We start from the raw sequence: 19,905 nt of genomic DNA, 5'->3' as shown, positions 1-19,905 counted from the left end.
AGAGAACCCCTAAATAAGTGAATGTAGGAACAGCACATACTCTGCACGCTGTGAAGACTGGTTTCTTTTCGTTTTGCCTCATAGACCATGAAATGGGTTTTTGAGTGGTTCACCCTAAAATCAAGACTTGGCATGTATTTAGAGAAACAGTCCAGTAAGCGCTGCAGCCCATTTGCATTCCTGATGGTCAAGAATGTGTCGTCGGCATAGATTAAAGCAGGGACGCTATGGCTACCTACTCGCAGGTCCACCACCCGCTTCTCCAACCCATTAATGCACAGAGAAACAGGAACAAGGCCATCACACAGCCCTGTTGCATGCCCCGTGGCAAATTAAAGACTGCTGTGTACCACCTGGCCTATATCTCACACTAGCCGTAATATTATTGTGGTTTTGCCTCAAGAAATCTACTAGATACTGTTCCACTCACATGTCTGACAAAATGCTCCACAGGGGGACTGTCGACAGAGTAGAACAAAGAGCTTAAGTTCATTTTTTAGGTCGAGCAGTCAAGACCTCTTGTATATACTTTAGTATATACTGACTGTCTTACTCTTGGTCATCGATGTAGTCTTCCCATTAAATTTAGCCGTTTGCATTAATTTTCCACCAAGTTGTTCTAGTTTGCCTTAGAAATACGTTCTGCTTCAGTGCTTTCACTGACCTTGGTTTGAGGATCCCATTTTGGTTGAACTCTACTGTGAATGTGGTTATGAAAATTAACATAATATTTGAAAGGGTTTCTTCCTCCCGCAGTGGGACCTTTGAAGGCAGCCATCTTAAAATATTTATTATAATAATTTCAGTTTTGTAAAGCGAGACTTGTCACCCCTAAGGGTATCCAAGTGGCAGTGGCAGTTGGGGAAATTAAGCGAGCTATTGCCCAGAGTCACGTGATTCTGAGCTGCTGCCGGGGATCGAACAACGAGCTCCAGAGTCAGCCGCGCCACACTTCACCCCATGGACACATTTATCACCCCTTGAACAAAGTACCCAGGGGTTTGATGCTTGTGCCTCTTTTGGAACCAGATACATGTTGGTGCATTTAGTTGCAAGCCTGAATTATTATTTTTTTTGTTTGTTTATGAAGTTTTATATAGCGCAAACTTGATCCCGAAGGATAGAGAGCGCTTTACAATTTGAGGCAATTAAATAATTTACTGGTGACATTCACAAAAGAGCACAGAGCACCAATCGCTCAGATTCCTGGGATGGATTTATGAATTAATGCACTTTTAATTATGTGAAGTACCTAAATATATTTTCCGAATTAGAAGTGTTGTGTAACCTGAGGAAAAGCTCTGCTGTGAGACTAAGACAGGAGAGGGGAGCTGGGCAAAGAGCATGCTTGCTCCACTAGATAAAATGAGGACGAGTAACCTGGGGGAGAGCTCTGCTGTGGGAGCCTGCAAGACTGGAGGAAAGAGGCTTTGTAACCTGAGGGATAGCTCTGCTGTGGGAGCATGTAAGACTGGAGGAAGAGGCTGTGCTGTGACAAAAGCATGAATACTAGGCCAGGGTAAAACTGTTAACATTTAAACTGACTCACATTATGCTTTGCAGTTCTTATTTGTGGCCAGCTGTGGAAGTACCACGGATGCATAACAGAAGCAGGGCGCCTTATTAAAAATGGTCCTTTAGTAAGGATCTTGTTAAAAGCAATACTATTATACACCAGGATAGCGGTAATAAAATGTGACGCATACACAGGAGCTAATACTAAGTTAGCCAAATATGATGCCATTGCTGACACAGCATTAAATGAAAGCATATCTGAAAGAGACAAGTTAGTGATAGATTCCTTACCTTAGAATATCCCCAGGCGTCAGACTGGATCCGGAAAATTTTGCTTAGCAATACCCCTGCTCGCCGGCAGGCGTCGTCCGCGTCCGCGTTGTTAGCGCCAGAATGACGTCATCTGAGTACTTAAACGCCGCCCATGTGCGCTGACGTCAGTTCTTCTTTTTTCCACGCCAACTAGCGCAGATCCGGAGAAGCTCTACCCCTTAGTCTTTTTTGACTAAACTTTTTGATCATTTCTCTACTTGAGCCTTCGACTCCAACGGTGCCGGTAGAGATGCCCGGGTTTAAACCCTGTTCCAAGTGCGACCGACTGATGTCGGTTACCGACCCCCATCGCCGGTGTCTCAAGTGTTTAGGCCTCGACAACCGCACCTGCTGAGCTAGGTGGGAGCGGTCCCGCAAGCGACTGGACCTCCGGCAGTCGGCCCGCGCCGCTCCCGGTCCCACAGGAGGTTGATGGGTCCGGTCGCGGGGTCTGAGCCCTCGCAGCTCGGGGAGTGGACATCGGTCGTCAGGATCCAAGTCCTCAGGTAAGAGGCATGAGAGGTCGGAGAGACATCATCGTTCCTCCGACCCACCCCGACGCTCAAGCGATGCGGCCGGGGGTTCGGTTGATACCACCCACGCGGCTTCGACGGAGTCGCGGACGTCGCCACCTGCCCCTCACCTTTGGGTCCCTGGGCATGGCGCGACGCCTGAGGAGATCGAGCGGTACCTCAGTCAATACTGCATGCCTCTTGGGCCGCTACACCCACACCCTGTGGGACACGGTTGCGGACGTGCTGCCACAATGTCCGGAGGAGGCCCGGGCAAAACTCACCCAAGCCCTTGCGGAGGGTCGAGATGCAGCGCGGTATTCCATCCGGTGTGGGCTGGATACCACGGACTCACTGGGCAGGGCGATGGCAACGACGATGGCGGTTCGATGCCACGCCTGGTTGAGGTCCGCCAACTTTTCGGCCGATGTCCAGGCCACTCTTCTGGACATGCCGTTCGATGGCCGTCGTATCTTTGGCGACAAGGCAGACCATGCGCTTGAGCGTTTTTAAGGACTCCAGGGCTATGGCCAAGTCCTTGGGCCTCTCGGCCCCACGCCAGCAAACGGGTGCCTTTCGCTCCTTTCGTGGCCACGGAAGGGGCGCCCCCACACGTGCTGCCAGCCACGCGCCGCAGAATGTTCAACAGCGCGGTGGCGGCCGTGGAAACTGCCGTAGCGGCGGTCGGGGACAACGGTGAGGCCAGTCCACACCTTCCCCCGCAGCACCTGCCTCAAAACCCTCCTAGTCCGTGCTTTCAGGCCCATGTGACACCAGTGGGGGGCAGGGTTCACCATCACCTCTTCCACTGGCGCACTGTCACGTCGGACAGGTGGGTGCTGCAAATCGTCCGAAGGGGCTACTCCCTCCCCTTCGAGGCGACCCCTCCAGCCATGCCACCGCAATTCCACCGCGTGTCGGGGGATCACTTGCAACTTCTGTAAGAGGAAGTCAGCTGCCCTGGACCCCGGAGACTGGATGGTAGCGTTGGACTTGCAGGACGCTTATTTTCACATCCCCGTCCTGCCGGCCCACCGGCGTTACCTCCGGTTCATGGTAGGCCACGAGCACTTTCAATTTACCGTGCTCCCCTTCGGCCTTACCAGCGCCCCACGGGTGTTCACGAAAGTGATGGCGGTGGTCGCAGCCCATCTGCGCAGGTTAGGGGTGTCAGTCTTCCCCTACCTCGACGACTGGTTGTTGAAGGCGGGCTCACCCCAGACAGTCGTCAGCCACCTCCAGACTACGGCCGATCTCCTGCACCTGCTGGGGTTCTCCATCAACGTGCCGAAGTCACACCTGTGTCCCTCTCAGAAGCTCCTCTTCATTGGAGCGGTTCTGGACTTAGCGCAGTTTCGGGTTTATCCTCCCGAACAGCGAGTTTGGGATATTCAGACTCTGATTCGGATCTTTCAGCCTTTATCCCGAGTCTCGGTCAGGTTGACGCTGGGGCTGATGGCCTCCTGCATCCTTCTGGTGCATCACGCCCGGTGGCGGATGCGGGCTCTGCAGTGGGACCTGAAGTTTCAGTGGGCCCAGCATCAGGGCAACTTGTCCGACCATGTCTTCATCTCGGAGGGCACTGCAAGACAGTTGCAGTGGTGGCTCACAGACGGCGATTGGGTCAGTGGCAGATCCCTACCCCACCCGGAGCACGTAGTTATGACGGACGCGTCCCTCCTGGGCTGGGTGGTCCACATTGGAGAGGCGGAGATCAGAGGTCTCTGGTCTCCGGCGGAATCCCAGGTCCACATCAACCTTCTGGAGCTGCGGGCGATCCGACTTGCACTGAAGGCATTCCTCCCCTCTGTCCGGTGGAGTGTTTTGCAGGTGTTCACGGACAACACCACCGCCATGTGGTACTGCAACAAACAGGGCGGGGTGGGGTCGTGGACCCTATGCCAGGAGGCTCTCCGCCTCTGGCACTGGTGGTTCAACACCTGGCAGGTTCTCTGAATGCCAGGGCGGACGAACTCAGCCGTCGGTGCATGATGGATCACAAATGGCGTCTGAACTCTGACGTGGCGCAAGGCCTCTTTCAGCAGTGGGGAGAGCCTTGGTTAGATCTATTCGCCACAGAAGAGAACGCGCAATGTCATCAGTTCTGTGCATCGGAATTTCCAAGGCGGCACTCGCTCGGAGACGCTTTTCGTCACGAGTGGAGTTGCGGTCTATTGCACACCTCTCCGCCTATACCACTTCTGCCCAGAGTGCTGAAGAAGATCAGGAGCGACCGGGCCCAGGTTATCCTTGTGGCTCCGGACTGGGCATGAAGATACTGGTATCCCGAGCTACTCAGCATGTCAGTCGATCCCCCGATTCGTCTGCCTCTACGGGAGGACCTTCTGTCGCAGCAGCAGGGGACGGTCCTCCACCCGAACCTGTCCAGTCTCCACCTACAAGCTTAGAGATTGAGCGGCGACAGTCGAGGCCATTTGACTTGCCTCCCGAAGTCTGTAATGTCATTCTGGCAGCCAGGCGTCCCTCCACAAAGTCGGTATACGCCTGCAGGTGGAACAGATTTGTGGCATGGTGCACAGCAAAGGCTATGGATCCACTCTCAGCACTCCTTTCTGAGGTTCTCCTCTTCCTTCTTTCTCTTGCCCAGCAGGGCTCAGCTCTGGGCACTATCAAGGGCTACCTTTCTGCCCTTTCTGCCTTCTTAAGGCTGCCTGATCAGCCTTCCTTATTCAAGCCCCCAATTGTAAATAGGTTTTTGAAGGGCATCATACACCTGTTTCCTCCTGTTCCTTTCGTGATGCCCCAGTGGGACTTGAATCTTGTACTTACCTAATGTGTGCTCCCTTTGAGCCGCTCCATAACTGCCCTCTCCGTCTTCTTACTTTGAAGACTGCTTTCCTGGTTGACATCACTTCTGCCAGGAGAGTGAGTGAGCTCCAGGCTCTTTCTTCTACACCTCCTTTCCTCTCTGTCCATCCGGACAAGGTTGTGTTGCGTGCGAGACCCTCTTTCCTGCCCAGGTTGTCACGGCAGTCCATTACCTTGCCCACCTTCTTTCCGCATCCCTCGAAAGAGAGGCTCCACCGTCGGGACCTAAACCGTGCGCTTTCGTACTATCTGAATCGCACACGCCAGTTCCGGGTGGATAACCAACTCTTTGTTGGTTACGTGGGCGCTAAGAAGGGAAAGGCGCTGCACAAGCGGACCATCTTGCGATGGATCATCTTGTGTATCCAGGCGTGTTACTCCTTGGCTAAAAAGGAACCCCCTGTTGGACTAAGGGCTCATTCCACTCGGGCCATGGCGACTACCAATGCCCTGGGCCGAGGAGTGCCTTTGCAGGACATTTGCCAGGCAGCTACGTGGGCCTTGCTGCACACGTTTGCAAGACACTATTGCCTGGACAGCCAAGTCCGGAGGGATGGTTCTTTAGCCGTTCTGTCCTCCAGGACTTTCTGGTGTGATTATTGGTTCGTAGACCCACCACCGGGGTTGGTATTGCTGGGCTATCTATTCTAAGGTAAGAAATCTATCACTAACGTGTCTCTTTCAGATGCACAAGTTACTACTTGTGTAACGATATATCTGTAAGAGACATTAGTTAGTGATAGATTCCTTACCGACCCACCCGTCCTCCCCGTTCTGCGAACCGATATCTAGCGTTAAGGTCATCCCCTTTCAGGGCCCTAGTTTCATGGCACCAGTGTTGGTTCTATCATGGCTCTGCGTATCTGGCGCGGAAAAGCTGTGTATCAGAACTGACGTCAGCGCGCATGGGCGGCGTCTAAGTACTCCGCCATCATTCCGGCGCTGCGGACGACGGACGCGGAGCCGAATTTCGTTGTGTGCGCTGCATCACCAAATGCGATGCAGTGCACACAACGAAATCAGTTTTATTTATTTATATGTTTACTTACCTGTTATAGTCCGTAATCCATACATTACAACCCCCCACCCTACCCACGTCACCGCCCTGCAGTTACACCTACTACCGGCCGTGGCTGCACAATGGTCTGCAAAACCAGATGAACATAGAGGGAGGATTGATAATGGATGCGAGCCAAATAATGAAGAGAGTATGGGCCTACCAGGATGAGATAGATGCCTATGTCCCCACGCAGTATGTTCCTTTCCCTTACAAGACTGGAGCAGGGACCCTCTGATATTGCACATGGGGTGATGAATGCCTAGATGCATGTTGCTTCTCAGTGAAAGGATTTAAATATTTGCTGGTGTGGGGAATATGTTTTCAAAATAAATGGAGGTGTTTCCAACAGGGAAGAATAATGCAGCAACTGGGGCGCAGTACAAAGCCATCTCTCCAAGGTTAGGACCCACCAGGGCATAAATAGCGATAAAAGGAGACCACTTACTGACTACATTTATGCTTAAGAGATTGTTTTTTGGAATAAAGTATAACATGCATACCCCATACCACCTTCCAACTTGAGGCCAGGAGGAGTAAACAAACTCAAAAATAAAAGTAAAAAATAGATTATTAGTAAAAGCAACTGATGGAACAGGCCTGAAATGGCCTAATGCTCTGACTTTAGTACTGCCTGCAATGTGGCAAAGACTTCTAAAGTGATTATGGAGACATGGTAATTGCGAGAAAAATAAAAGCTGATGGGTGTGAAATAGAAGACAAATTTATAAAACCAGTTCATTGGATATATAACCTCCTTAAGAATCTCTGGTTCTGATTTAATTAGCTGAATTATATATTTGTCTTGCATATTTCAACAACTTGCTCCATCAGGCCTTAGATTCTATTTCAGATGAACTGACTTGCATGGAATTGTTCCCTTAGATATTTGAACAATTGTGTCTGAACAGAGAATGGTAAATTTGGTCATTTATGCAAGTATACTGGTTATATTTAATTGAAGAGTGGACCTCGAACTCACCCTTTTCTTTAATTGAGTAAATTGCCCTGTGTTGACCCTGGTAAGTTTTAAAACATCGTTCAATCTGTTTGTCTATACTTATCAATGTAAAATCTTATAGAAAGCTACAAAAAAATTGAATTTATATAGGCGAGCTGCCCACACACACAGACTGTTAGATGTAAAGGACAGTTTTTAGTTTTTATGTTCTGGATTTTTCACTCCGCTTACGTTCCCAGGCTGCCAATGTGCATATGTTTTGCAAGATTGCCTTTCAAGCTACAATTGCTATTTTAATCGTTTTTATGGTTTAAATCTAAGGGAGGCACTTTTGGTTGGAAATTGTCACTTATAGTAAATGGGATAACAGCAAAAAAACAGTTGTAGATAGACCTAATTGAAAACAGACTTCAAATGCTGTTGTGGTTGCTAAATACTTAAAACATCTAACACTAAGAAACCTTGCAGCATAAAGCGTCCAATAGAATCTTCCTTTGTATTTGTAACCCTGCATTGTAGTATTTGCCCTCTTCCAGGACCTTTGGTTCTCTTGGTAAATAAGACACAACACTGTTGTTGAATCAAGCAATTGAATTTTGGACAAGCAAGATCAAGCGATTGTATTTTAGACCAGGATCAGCTTTTATCTTTTCCCAGTTGATGTCATTAACTTGCTTTGTTGCAGGAAAATGTGTTCTGTTATCTCTGTGATCCTATAAGCAAAATTAATTGCTGCTTGCTATTGAGTGTATCTATGTTTTTCCTAAGGGCCTGGAAATTCAGTCTTTGGTGTACTGAGTGTTGAACTAGATTTAAAGTGGCATAGCTCTGTTCAATGGATACCTCAGTTCCCTATGGTTGCTTTGTAGGGTTCTATTCAATATGGGGTTGTTTTCAGTCTGATGGTCAAAGATCATTGCATCTAATCATGTGGATCTGGTGCTGACCTATTGACATGTCTCCAGGTTGACTATATAAGTAATGCTGAGGCTTTCTGGCTCAGAAGCGTAGCAGATTTTTTGTACATGGACAACTAAAACCACTTGATAATATGCTCTGAAAACTGATAACATGTTCTGACCCTTGGTTGACTGTACATTTGACACCTTTCTTTGATTGGATTTTACGCTTCCAACTTGGTGGTCTTTAAGTGTGATTTAGAATATATTAAAGTGAAAGGAATTGTCAGATAACCATCAGCAAAAACAATCTGTTTTAACATTAAGCATATTCTGAAGGGTGCTTTTTATTTCCAGCTCAGTGTTTTTTAGCCTTATTGCTTTATAACTGGGATATGGTGGGAATGTGCCATGTTAGTTTAAAGCCCTCGGGTGGCTGAAAGGAGTAGCAGCAATAACCTGGAGCGTGTCTGGGTAATCTAAACCCCCAACAAACTTTGTTCAAAGTGAAGAATTTAAATTATCTTTTCACATTTTCTAGATCAGAAAAAGAAGGAAAGGAAAAGGGCTAGATCTATTTCTCCAATTGTGTTTGATAGAAGTGGAAGTTCTGCATCAGAATCCTATGCAGGTACTCTTTACTTTTATAGATACTTATACTGATTTCCACAGTCATGAATCTCTACATCTTATTTATGATACACATTTTTTATGTGTCTGCCATTTTATTTTTTCCCCATTTTTCAAAAAGGGTCTCTTAAACAGACAAATGGAAAGCTTTTGCCTATGCACTTGAAAATCCTTGGATTGCACTAGGGAATTATTTATTTTTGGTCTTGGAAGTTAATTTTAGCAATGAATTGTCAGAACTGTGAAACAGTTGTACGCGTTCAGCAGGCTCTGGTTTGTGTGTGTGGGTAAGCGTAATGTTGATTTTTTTCCTCCTAAACGAGTTATTACTTTACAAACTGAGTCTAATATCTGCTAATGCTTAATCGAAATGTACTTTTACCATATACAGGTTCTGTAAAGAAGCATGAAAAATTATCCTCTGCTGTACGTGCTGTGGAAAAAGGTAAAATTAGCTTTTTTTCATTTGAACTATCTTAATTAAAATAAGGTGGGAAGTTAGTCCATTATCATTAATTTTGTCTAGTATAATAGTAATATTTTTTCAATATTTGAATTGTGTTGTGCCCCTAGAGTGACTTTAAAATTCAATTTCTCTGTGCCTAATCAACAGCTGGTTTTGCAGTCATTGTTTTTTGCGCTATATTAGGTCTGAAATTAACAGAAAAGCTGTTGTTGCAGGTATCCATCTGCAGTGTGTATTTTTAGAATGTACGATCTGAGTAGGGTACACTTCAGGTGGATGGGTTCTGCCTTAGCCTTTATCAAAAGGCAAATCCATTAGTATACTTGCTATCACTTTATACTTGTTTTTTCATGTGTGCATATGTTTCTCTCTATTCCATGGAAGTGAAAATAAATATGGCACTGTAATAATGCCTTATGTAGAGCAAATGTGCTGAAAGATGCACTTGCACACATTAGACTAGTCCAATGGTCAAATTGCAAGTTATGACCCTTATACAGCGATAATGTTAGGAACAAAACACAGCCTCGCATATTGCTTGTTATAATGATTATAATTTGCGAATAAGCCCTCCTAAATGCCACTTTAATTTGATGTCACAGTACTGCTGTACATTTATGTAAATACATGAATATCAAATATTTACGTATTTTATGTTGCATAGTGACTTAGCAATAAATAACTGCATTAGTATTTTTTCTGCTCACTTCGTGGTATTTACATATGTTACTGTAATGTAGTATGTTTAGAGTACATTTTGTAGTGTTAAAAATGCAATTGTCATTTTTTGTTTGCTTTGTTTTTCAGCTCAAACCAGTAAGCTAAAATATATAATTCAAGATGCCAGATTTTTTCTTATCAAGAGTAACAACCATGAGAATGTTTCACTGTCGAAAGCTAAGGTACATACTTAATTACTTAGTTTGAAATTAACCTAATCCCATTGTGATTATTACTTAATTGGTTAAAGCCAGGTGAAATTTCAGTTTATACATGCAAGAATTAATAGCAGCCCGAGACAGCATGTCATTTCCTGTATCATTTTCACACATTTTAATGTTTGGGCCCCTTTCCCAAAACGTAATCTTACAAGTTATGTTGGGGGATGGTCCATTCAATTTTTTTTTCACTGTGAACTGTAGATTGATTACAGACCATGGTGCCCTCGAGCAGTGAGCGCACAATTGGAACTACTAGATTGCATAAAGACCACTATCAAAGACAGAAATTAGACTTTGATATTGCAAGATATTCAGATGTACTTGCTGAACCTTCTCGTAGCTGGTGGTCCAAGGTGGCCATAGTCACTCATATGTTGATGAGATTAACACATTTGCAGTGAGATAAAATGAGTTGGGCTTTTTGAGTCTGAGGCTCAAGATACCTTGATATTTTCTCTGACTTCGAGTGATTAGTAGAGTAAGTATTTCCCACGCCAATGTTTTTACTCTGCTTTTCATAACTATTTAATGTTTCCATTGCAACAAAAAAATCCAATGTCATGCACCTGTTCCGAGAGTCACTGTATCCCCCTGAGTGGCTGCACCCCCTACGTCACGGGGCGGAGAAGGGCAGAGAGTGCCCGCGGGGTCCTTGTGCCAACATTGTTCACAGCCTCGAGCCGCCAGCAGCCCGGGGCGGTGACCGAGGCTGGAACACTTCTAAATTCATTTTAATTAATGCCATGTTAATCACCATCTATGATGGAGATTTGATTACAGCAGGAAAGGGAGAGGGGTCTGTGAAGAAGTCCGAGTGAGGCCGATCAGATGGACCGATAGCAAGGAAAGGCTAAAGAATTGAGGACACTTACTGGGGATATGCTGAGAGCTGTCAGAAATGGAATTTGTTTAACACGTACATTTTAAATAAATATGTAGCAGCTTTAATGCGGGGCAATACTGGCCTGCAGGTGGGGGGTACGGAGACGGGCTGTGTACAGAGGTCGGCACAAGGACCCCGCGGGCGCTTTCTGCCCGAGACGCGAGCCATGTTCGAATAGAGCATGCGCAATGATGATGACACGGAATGATGGTGGGCGTGGTACTACGTCATCGGCCGTAATATGCGCATGCGCAAAACAGGGGGGGCCACTGCCTCACAGGGGGCAGCGGATTATGGAACACACCCACTGTGATATCTGTGCCTCACAGCCTCCTTTAAGTGCACTGGAGACTTGTTTGTTGACAGATTTCATTCCTCTGTGCAAGAAGTTTCGACTGGTATCCTTCATGTTCCCCTCTGCAGCACAACTCTCGTTCCCAATTGGGTTTTATGACACCCCCCCCCCTCCTCCCCCCCCCATAGCTCCATTACTCTTGCATCTTTAAGTTGTCCTATTATTATTAAATCAATCAAATTGTCATGCCGCCCCCCCCTTCTTTGACAGCACTTGCTATGCGCTCCCTGCTCTGTGGTGTATTCTCATTTAGTCTTGCCTCCCTTCCATGTTTGCTTACTTACGTGCCTAACCCACACTTCGAGATTGAGTTATGTGTAATTTTGCTATGTTTCTAGGGTGTCTGGTCAACTTTGCCAGTAAATGAGAAGAAATTGAATGCTGCTTTCAGATCAGCAAGAAGTGTGATTTTGATATTTTCTGTGAGGGAAAGTGGTCACTTTCAAGGTATAGTCGTTTACCACTCATTTTGATTGTTTTATTTTATCCCGGAATGATGTGCACGAAAATGTTAACGTTTGCTTTTTTTGTAGGATTTGCAAGACTATCGTCTGAATCACATCATGGTGGCTCTCCCATTCACTGGGTACTGCCACCGGGTATGAATGCAAAGATGCTCGGAGGTGTCTTTAAAATAGACTGGATTTGCAGGTATGATTTACTAATGTATTGAGTTTCCCATTGTTTGATTTGTTCATTTTTATCAAGTTGTAGAAAATAAGAGACTGCTTGGTTTTGTTTTTTTGTGCTTTTTTTTAGCAGTTTCTGACACTAGCTTTAAATGATTTTTTTTTACTTGTATGTAAAGACATGGCGTAGGTTTTTGCTGTAGTAAATGACAATATATTGAATAGAATTCCTTGCATGCTGTTTGCGTACTTTCTGGTAAACATTACATGTTTTTGAATAGTTTTTGTACTGCTCATGAGGGGCCTCTCGAAATTTTTGGTTATGAGGTTAGAAAGGAAATCTGTGGATAGGGCAGTTACTTCCCAGTGCCTGGTAAAAGTTGGTACCAATTGGAAGATTAGTGCGGCAAGCAAGAGGTTAACAAAGGCCAGTTCTTTGCTTGATTTGAAGTTGAGGCATGAGGATGTATAGTGCCACTAAGGGTAGACTGTGGGTAAAAATGTAACTAATATCTAAAATGAAGAGCGGCAAAAAGATGGCTTGTTAAGTATCGTTCCACAAAGAAGTCTAAATTGGAAAACGTGTTTGAAAATATAGCTTTTATTTACCGTGATATTTCAGCAGCACAAAGATGACAAATTACGTCTTAGAAGCTAATTGCAATACTGATATGCTATTTTGTGACTTGGGAATGTCAAATATTGTTGAAAAGTTTTAGAAATTATGAGGCATTTATTGATGTATTTTAAGGTATTAATGTCTTCGTTTACTGGTTTGTTTTTTAACTCACTGATGATTTATTTGACTGGTAAGTCAGGTCTCAAGTTTTCTTATTTCTGTTATTGATAGACATTTCTAGCTTTAAGAGTTTTCAATTCCATTAAGGACAAGGTGATGAGGAATTTGCCTCTTTTTTGCTGTTTCAAAACCTCAACAAATGAAAACAATCACAAACTACAAATCCATGACATTAAGGAAACCTAAGCAATCCTGTCCAGCAATTACTATCCTCCACAGTGACCAAATAGTATAAGACACCATTTTGGCTGTCTTTCTTTTCAGTTAACTTGTTCTACCCGTGCCATCTTGATAAACCATTGTCACCTGCTTAAACAAGCTTGATAAATCCACCAGTAAGTAGATATGGAAACCCACTAAGCCCTTGTGATCCTTGATATAGACTGGGCCACTGGAATTATGTGGCAGGCAAATGCCAGATTATGCCGCAGAGGTGACTAAATTATCCAACAAGAAAAGATAATGCAGCACATTTTGTGATAGTATTTCATTATTTTGTAATTTTTACACTTGTTAACACTCTTTGCATAGGTTACACCTCATTGTTAACAATTTACCATTTGAATATAGCAATAAACAAAGTTGACAAGTCAACTTTTGCAAATGGCCTTCCATTGTGCGGTAACAAGCGTTGACGCGTTTTTATTAACTTTTGAACCGTTTGAGCTAGAAACGTATTTTCTTAAAATCTGCAGATTATGCAACAGATAGTGGATTTTGTGGCAAATACTTGAGATCCATAATTATGTGAAAAACGCAGCAGCTGTATAATCACATAATTTCAGTGGCCCTGAGTATGCACTATGAGTTGAAGCGTGGACAAAGGGATCATTTAATGAACATTTCAAAATTCCTTTTTTTAATTTAAGGTGTTTGAGCAATTATTCAGCATATCAGTATCCAACAGTAAATTCCACCCATCCTTTCCCTCCCCTTCATCCTCGGTCCTAATGGATTCGCCTACTACATGGGCTTAATTAGTCTCATATCCTATATCTGGTTCCATATATGCCACCCTTTTTATTCCTCCTACCCCCATCTCACATGATACTTCTGGCTTACTAACTTGTATTAACCCATCTATTCCTCTGTCACCTGTATCCCAGGCCCCCCAGATTTTCTCGTACTACTTCTTACAGCCCCTGCCCTTATAGACCACCTTCTCGGTTTTAAAATGTGCCATACCTTTATCCAATTTCCGGCTCTGCAGCACTGTCACCCCCCCCCCCCCCCCCCCCCACTTATGTGCAACAGCCCTCTTTTGCCATCATAAGATGCCAAAATCTTCTGGTATCTTGTGAGGTGCTAGGGTTTCCCGATCCCCAACTATGATCTTCATGGAGACAAATCAATATTAACTCCTGCCGCCCCTTCCAAGGATTTGGTAATTCGTTAACAGAATGGGCGTCACTCTGGACAGTGCCACCAAGTATGGAGAAAGGTTCCCTCATTTCCACACCCACAGACAGACCAGGAATTTTCAGACTTCCTAATTTTGGGTAGTAGTGTTCAGGTGTAATATCCTTTGCAGCACTCTAAAGTTAGCCTCACTGGCCCCTTCAGCTAGGAAGCTTAGCACATCCTGCGAGTTATGATCTGTCTCACTAATATTGTGATCCCATCTATCTTTGAGGAGTAGTGGCCCTTGTGTATTTTGTCTCTGTACACTGTCAATGATGAGTTTATTCTGTACCCTCACGAGCGAATGAATGAAATGATTTTATAGAGTGTTCATTACCTGAGGGTGTCTTAGCGCTGGGCAGATCCAGACTAGAGGGAGGGAGTCCGAGGTTTAAGGGGGATGGAGAGAAGAAAAACCAGGTGACCTCCCTAATTTACAGTGGAAACAGCCAAGTCTTCAGCTGCTTCCTAAATACCTGCAGTGCCGGCTGTGCGCGGAGAGCCGGGTGAGAGTTCCATAGTTTTCTCCCCTGGTAGGCTAGCGTTCTGCCACCCAGGTTGGCTCATTTGACTCTTGGGACCATAACCATAACTGCAGAGCTAGATCTAAGATTCCTGCTGGGTACGTACCTGGTGAACCGTTCTTCAAAATACGACGGGACAGTCTTGTATAGCGCCTTGTGCATAAGGCACAGTGCCTTTAAAAGACACCCTCTTTTCCACAGGCAGCCAGTGTAGATCATGCAATAAATGGAATACAGGATTGAATTTAGGAATTTTCAGAATTGTCCGCGCTACAGCGTTCTGAAGAGACTTCCATTTTTTGGGCCGATATTTGGAAGCCCCTAGATAAAGGGAGTTGCAATAGTCCATTTTGGATGTTAGGAGGGCCATCCTCACCTATTTTTGCAGGTCAAAGGGAAAATAGCCTCCTCTCTAATGAAAAGTCCTCCTGAGTTTCCTCATCTTTGTTTATGCTGCAAATCTGGGCATGTCTGAACTGCCTGTACTGGAGCCACTGCTTGGACGACAATTGATACTCTCTCTGCAAATGTTCAAATGGGACAACCCCATTAGCATCCCACACCTCAACCACTGTGGTGAGGCCTATCCTGTCCTACTCCAGGAAGCTCTTAAGACTGGTCACTTGTCGCAGTCTGGTACCTTCCCAGAGCGGTGTGTCGGGCAGGAGTCTCTTGTCCCAGTTTATCTCCCTTAGTAAGAAATGTCATATGTCCAAAAACAGTGTATGTTGCCGGATTTGCTAGTACATGTAAGTGACCCCCGTACAGCACATGCATACAGCTATGGTAACCTATCCGCCCAGTCGCACTGCTCCGCAATCTCCATCTGTATACACCCAATAATTCACCACTCCAACCTGTGCAGCTTCGTGATATTTTTGCAGATTAGGCAATGCTATACCTCCATTGTATTTAGAACATTGTAGGGTTTGCATCGCATTACAGGGCTGTGCTCGTACCAGAGCAGTGTCCTCAACAGGCTGTCTATTTGTGGGGATTTTTTTTCGGTAGTTTATTATACGAACAGTTCTGCCTTACGTGCTGGGGCGGGCTATCATTTTATACATGGCTGCTCTGCCCAGCAACGACAACAGCAGAGTGCTCCAATATTTCACGCCTCTGCCCATTCTCTGAAGTAATGGTTCAAGTTTGCCCTGAGCATGGGAGGATGGGTTCACTGGTTATACATTTTTCTAGATGCTTAAAACTATTGGGCCCCACCCGTATCAGCAATTGCAGCTGGCCCACTTGACTCCAACACCTTCCCCGTTGGGAACAGGAGTGACTTCTCCAGATTAATTGCATATCCCAAGAGCACCCCAAATATTGGGAAAATTTCACAAATTCGGGCTACATATTGGTCAGTGCAGATCCCATAAAGCAAAATCACCCGATATAATAAAATTTGTTCTTCCCCTCCCGAGGCCCTAGTCCTGCCTCAAATTCAGGTATCTTTCCTCATAAGGGTCGCCAGTGGCTCTATTGCCAAGGCGGAGAGCATCAGCAGGAGTGGGCACTCATGCGTCTCCCTATAGGGAAGCTTCAAGCCAGCCACCTATCAACTTTTATTCTAGCATAGGGTCTTTGATACAGTACCTTAATTCAAGCGATGTAACTGGGCCCAAATCCCATCATTTGAAGAACAGAAACCCAAAAGGCCGTTCGACTGACTCAAATGTCTTGTTGCCATCCAAGAATAACCCTGCCTAGAATTCCCCCTGCATATTCCTGCTCTATATTATTATGGAGTATTCCCAGATTGTCTGGTTTAGTGACCGGGCATAAAACCAGTTTGGTCAAATAGACCAGGTCGGCCACAGGTGTGCGAAACCTGCCAGCTGGTACTATTGCTAGAATTTTGATATCAACTTTGAGCAGTTAATCGGGCTGTAAGATTCGCATTGCTGCAAAGGCTACTCCACTTTGGGTTGGAGAATGATGGTAGCTGTTCACAAATTGTCGATTAGGGATCCCTTTTGTTAAGCGGCTTAGTACATTAGGATCATTGGCTTAACTACTGTGCCTGGCATTTTACGAAATCTTCAGAGTTCACTTGTTGGGGAGAAACCACGGAGGATCTGTGGGGCAACCGAACAGAGCCTACAAAAAGTGTGGAAGCTCCTGGCGAGTTTTCCTAGAGCCTTTACAATCACAGAAGAAGACTTTAATCTTGTACAAAATACACATTAGACAGAATGAGTGCCAAACCGGAAGGGTAGGCCACAAGAGGGAAACTAGAGGGCTTTGTGCAGGCCTTGGAATTGACGGATGCATGGCAGACACTTAATGAGCAGAAACAGGGCTTCTCTTTTTATTCACATTCGCACATGTTCTCTAGAATAGACTATTTCCTGATGCCCAGGGCCACCATGGGAAGGTTTTCGAATGCCAAATATTTGCGGGGGATCTCTGATCATGCGCCCTTAAGGGCTACCGTAACCACTAAGAAAAACCTAAGGAAATGATGGACGGAGCGTTGACAATACAAGCACTCACCCCCAGTCAACTGATCTGGGTTTAATCCATCACTGTTCTTTAGCCCACTCTGCCACCCCAGTTCAGACATGGCCATATGCAAATCAGTCTGACCCTGTGCCTTCATGGGAACAGTCCAGCCCGAACTGCCAAGCCATGCCTTCCCTGGACCGGAAACAAGCTACCGAGGACCGGTTTCTGGCATTTCAGCCTTCAGCCTGGCTTGCTTGAATCCAGTGGCAAAGTGAGCAAGGGACTCACGTCTGAGCATACCCTGCCAACTTATGGCGAACAAAGAAAAACCAAAGGAAATGATGGACGGAGCGTTGACAATATTCATATCTTCCCATATCTAGACGACTAGTTAATAAAATCCAAGTCGTACCACCAATCTGTACAGCACACGCATCAGACCATCTGCCTGTTACACAAGCTAGGATTCACAGTAAATCAAAAGATGTCACATCTTCAACCATCCCTGTCTCAACAGTATCTGGGTTCCACAATAGATGCCTCCAAAGCAATTCCATCCCCAAATCCAACAAGGATACAAAGTATGCAAGCTCTTATACAAAGAATTCCAGCCACAACACTCGCTACCAGCTCGAGTGTTCATGCAGTTAATCGGAATGATGCTTAGGAAGTCAGTGGGATCAGGCTCAACAACAAATAACAGATCTGGTAATGGTGGATGACCGGACGCCGGACACATCGCTCTCTGCAGTGGTGGAACACCAAAAACCTTTCCAAGGGCCGGCCGTTCATAGAGCCTGTTTCACAAGTGGTGCTAACCACAGACTCATCTCTCACAGGATGGGGAGCGCAACAAAAGCTACTCCACATAAATCTTCTGGAGTTGCTAGCAATTTTTCTAGGTCTAAAATCGTTTCAACATTACCTATCACACAAGGCTGTACTAGACCGTACAGACAATATGACAGCAATGTAGTACATCCAAAAACAGGGAGGAACACACTCCTTACAGCTCTCCCGGCTGGCGCAGAGCATATGGAGGTGGGCCATTCCTCAAAAAATCTTGGTTAGCAGAACATCTACCAGGAGTTCACAATCAAGTTGCAGATCTGTTAAGTCGTCAAAGACAACAGAAACACGAGTGGGAACTTCATCCTCAAATTCTTCAACCTTTCTTTCACAAGTGGGGCCAACCAGAGATAGATCTGTTCGCCGCACACCGCAACTACAAATGCCCAAGCTTCGCTGCCAGCTAGCCACACCCATATTCCAAAGGCAATGCGATATGGATGAGCTGGTCAAACAAATTTGCGTACGCTTTTCCACATCTCCCACTAATTCCGTTAGTGGTACGCAAGCTACAGCAACATTCCCTCACATTGATTCTCATAGCACCAACGTGGGCAAGACAACCGTGGTACACCACACTACTAGAACTCTCAGTAGTACTGCATCAAAAATTAAACCTCTCCACATCTACTGACACAGAAGCATGGAGAGATGATGCATCCAGCCCCAATGTAGCTCAACCTAACGATTTGGCTCCTGAGGTCCTAGAATTTGGATACCTCAATCTTCCACCAGATTGCATGAATGTCATGAAAGAAACGAGACGCCCCACCACTAAAACATGCTTTGCAGTCAAGTGGAAAAGGTTTGTTGTGTATTGCACAAATAACAACACTAACCCATTAGATGTTTCTATCCAAAACTTCATATGCTACCTTCTCCATCTACAAAGATGTTTATTTATTTATTCATTCAAAGTTTTATATAGCGCAAACAAGATCTTTGCAGATATCAGAGCGCTTCACACAAACTGGGGGCAACAGGAGGGTGACTAAACATAATATTGGGTACAGTCTAGTAATCAATAGCATAATCGGATAGCAGTCATGTGCTGAAAAGATACCCGTAAACAATCATATAAAAAATAATATAAGACGGTGCAGGGTCTTTGATCCAGCTACAATAGAGATCCGGAAGTACCAATAAACACTCAAAATAGAAACTCAAAATAGACAATAATATAAGACGGTGCCGAGTGTTTGATCCAGTTAAAATAGAGAACAGGAGAGCTTAGGCTATAAGGATATCTTATATCATTTACTAAGAGTTACAGAGAACTATGGGTAGGGGCATCTAGGGGGTGATTCAATAGACTAATATGCACAGTGTAGTAATAGGTAGTAAGTGAGTAGCATAATAGGATCGCAATCATATAAGAATATGAGGTCATTAGACAATCAAGTAACCAATGTTAGCAAAGCGGAGCAAAGTCTCTGATCAAACAACAATAAAGATCACGTGAACTTGGCCATAAGGATGGCTTTCACCTCTCTTTAACCTCATGCGCGCTAGCGGAATTCCGCTCGCACGCTGAGATTTTTTAAATCGCATGTTATGTGACGAGCTGGGCTCGTCATCAGCGTGCGAGGAGGCTACGCCATGACGAGCCCAGCTCGTCATCAGCGTGGAAGGGGTTAAAGAATGCTGTGGAGGAGATAAGCCGTGTTTCAGGAGGGAGTGCATTCCAGATCCTGGGTGCCATTCCTGAGAAGGAGCGTTTGTAAGTTTTTTCCTTCCGGAATCTGCGAGGTTTCAGGAGTAGACTTTTTGTACTTCTATTGGATCTTGAACCTCCTGATATAGTCAACTTTTGAGTGAGGTAGTTGGGTGCCTTGTGGTGTATGGCCGAGTGTGTCATAACGGCAATTTTCAGCTGTATTCTGGCTTCAAAGGAA

At 45.2% G+C, this 19,905-nt stretch overlaps 1 protein-coding gene across 9 annotated transcripts in view; it reads left to right on the top strand.

Annotated features, from left to right (window-relative positions):
* Nucleotides 1-19,905, top strand: part of YTHDC1 (YTH N6-methyladenosine RNA binding protein C1) — a 143,710-nt gene that overhangs the window by 14,019 nt on the left and 109,786 nt on the right. For 5 of the 9 annotated variants that reach the window (XR_015309356.1, XM_086961910.1, XM_086961909.1 and 2 more), the window contains 4 exons: nucleotides 9,107-9,160; nucleotides 9,989-10,083; nucleotides 11,699-11,807; nucleotides 11,894-12,011. Coding sequence is in view for 8 of the 9 variants with exons in the window: in XM_086961910.1 (XP_086818036.1) it covers nucleotides 9,107-9,160; nucleotides 9,989-10,083; nucleotides 11,699-11,807; nucleotides 11,894-12,011 (376 nt within the window). In the remaining variant the exon portion in view is untranslated. Of the gene's footprint in view, nucleotides 1-8,626; nucleotides 8,717-9,106; nucleotides 9,161-9,988; nucleotides 10,084-11,698; nucleotides 11,808-11,893; nucleotides 12,012-19,905 lie in introns of all 9 variants that reach the window. The other 4 variants (XM_086961905.1, XM_086961904.1, XM_086961908.1 and 1 more) reach the window with 1 other exon arrangement.

Source organism: Lissotriton vulgaris, chromosome 3_1, assembly GCF_964263255.1.
Source record: "Lissotriton vulgaris chromosome 3_1, aLisVul1.2, whole genome shotgun sequence".
Taxonomy (NCBI): Eukaryota; Metazoa; Chordata; class Amphibia; order Caudata; family Salamandridae; genus Lissotriton; species Lissotriton vulgaris.
Note: the sequence above shows the minus strand (reverse complement) of the source record. Positions and strands in the feature narration are given on the sequence as shown.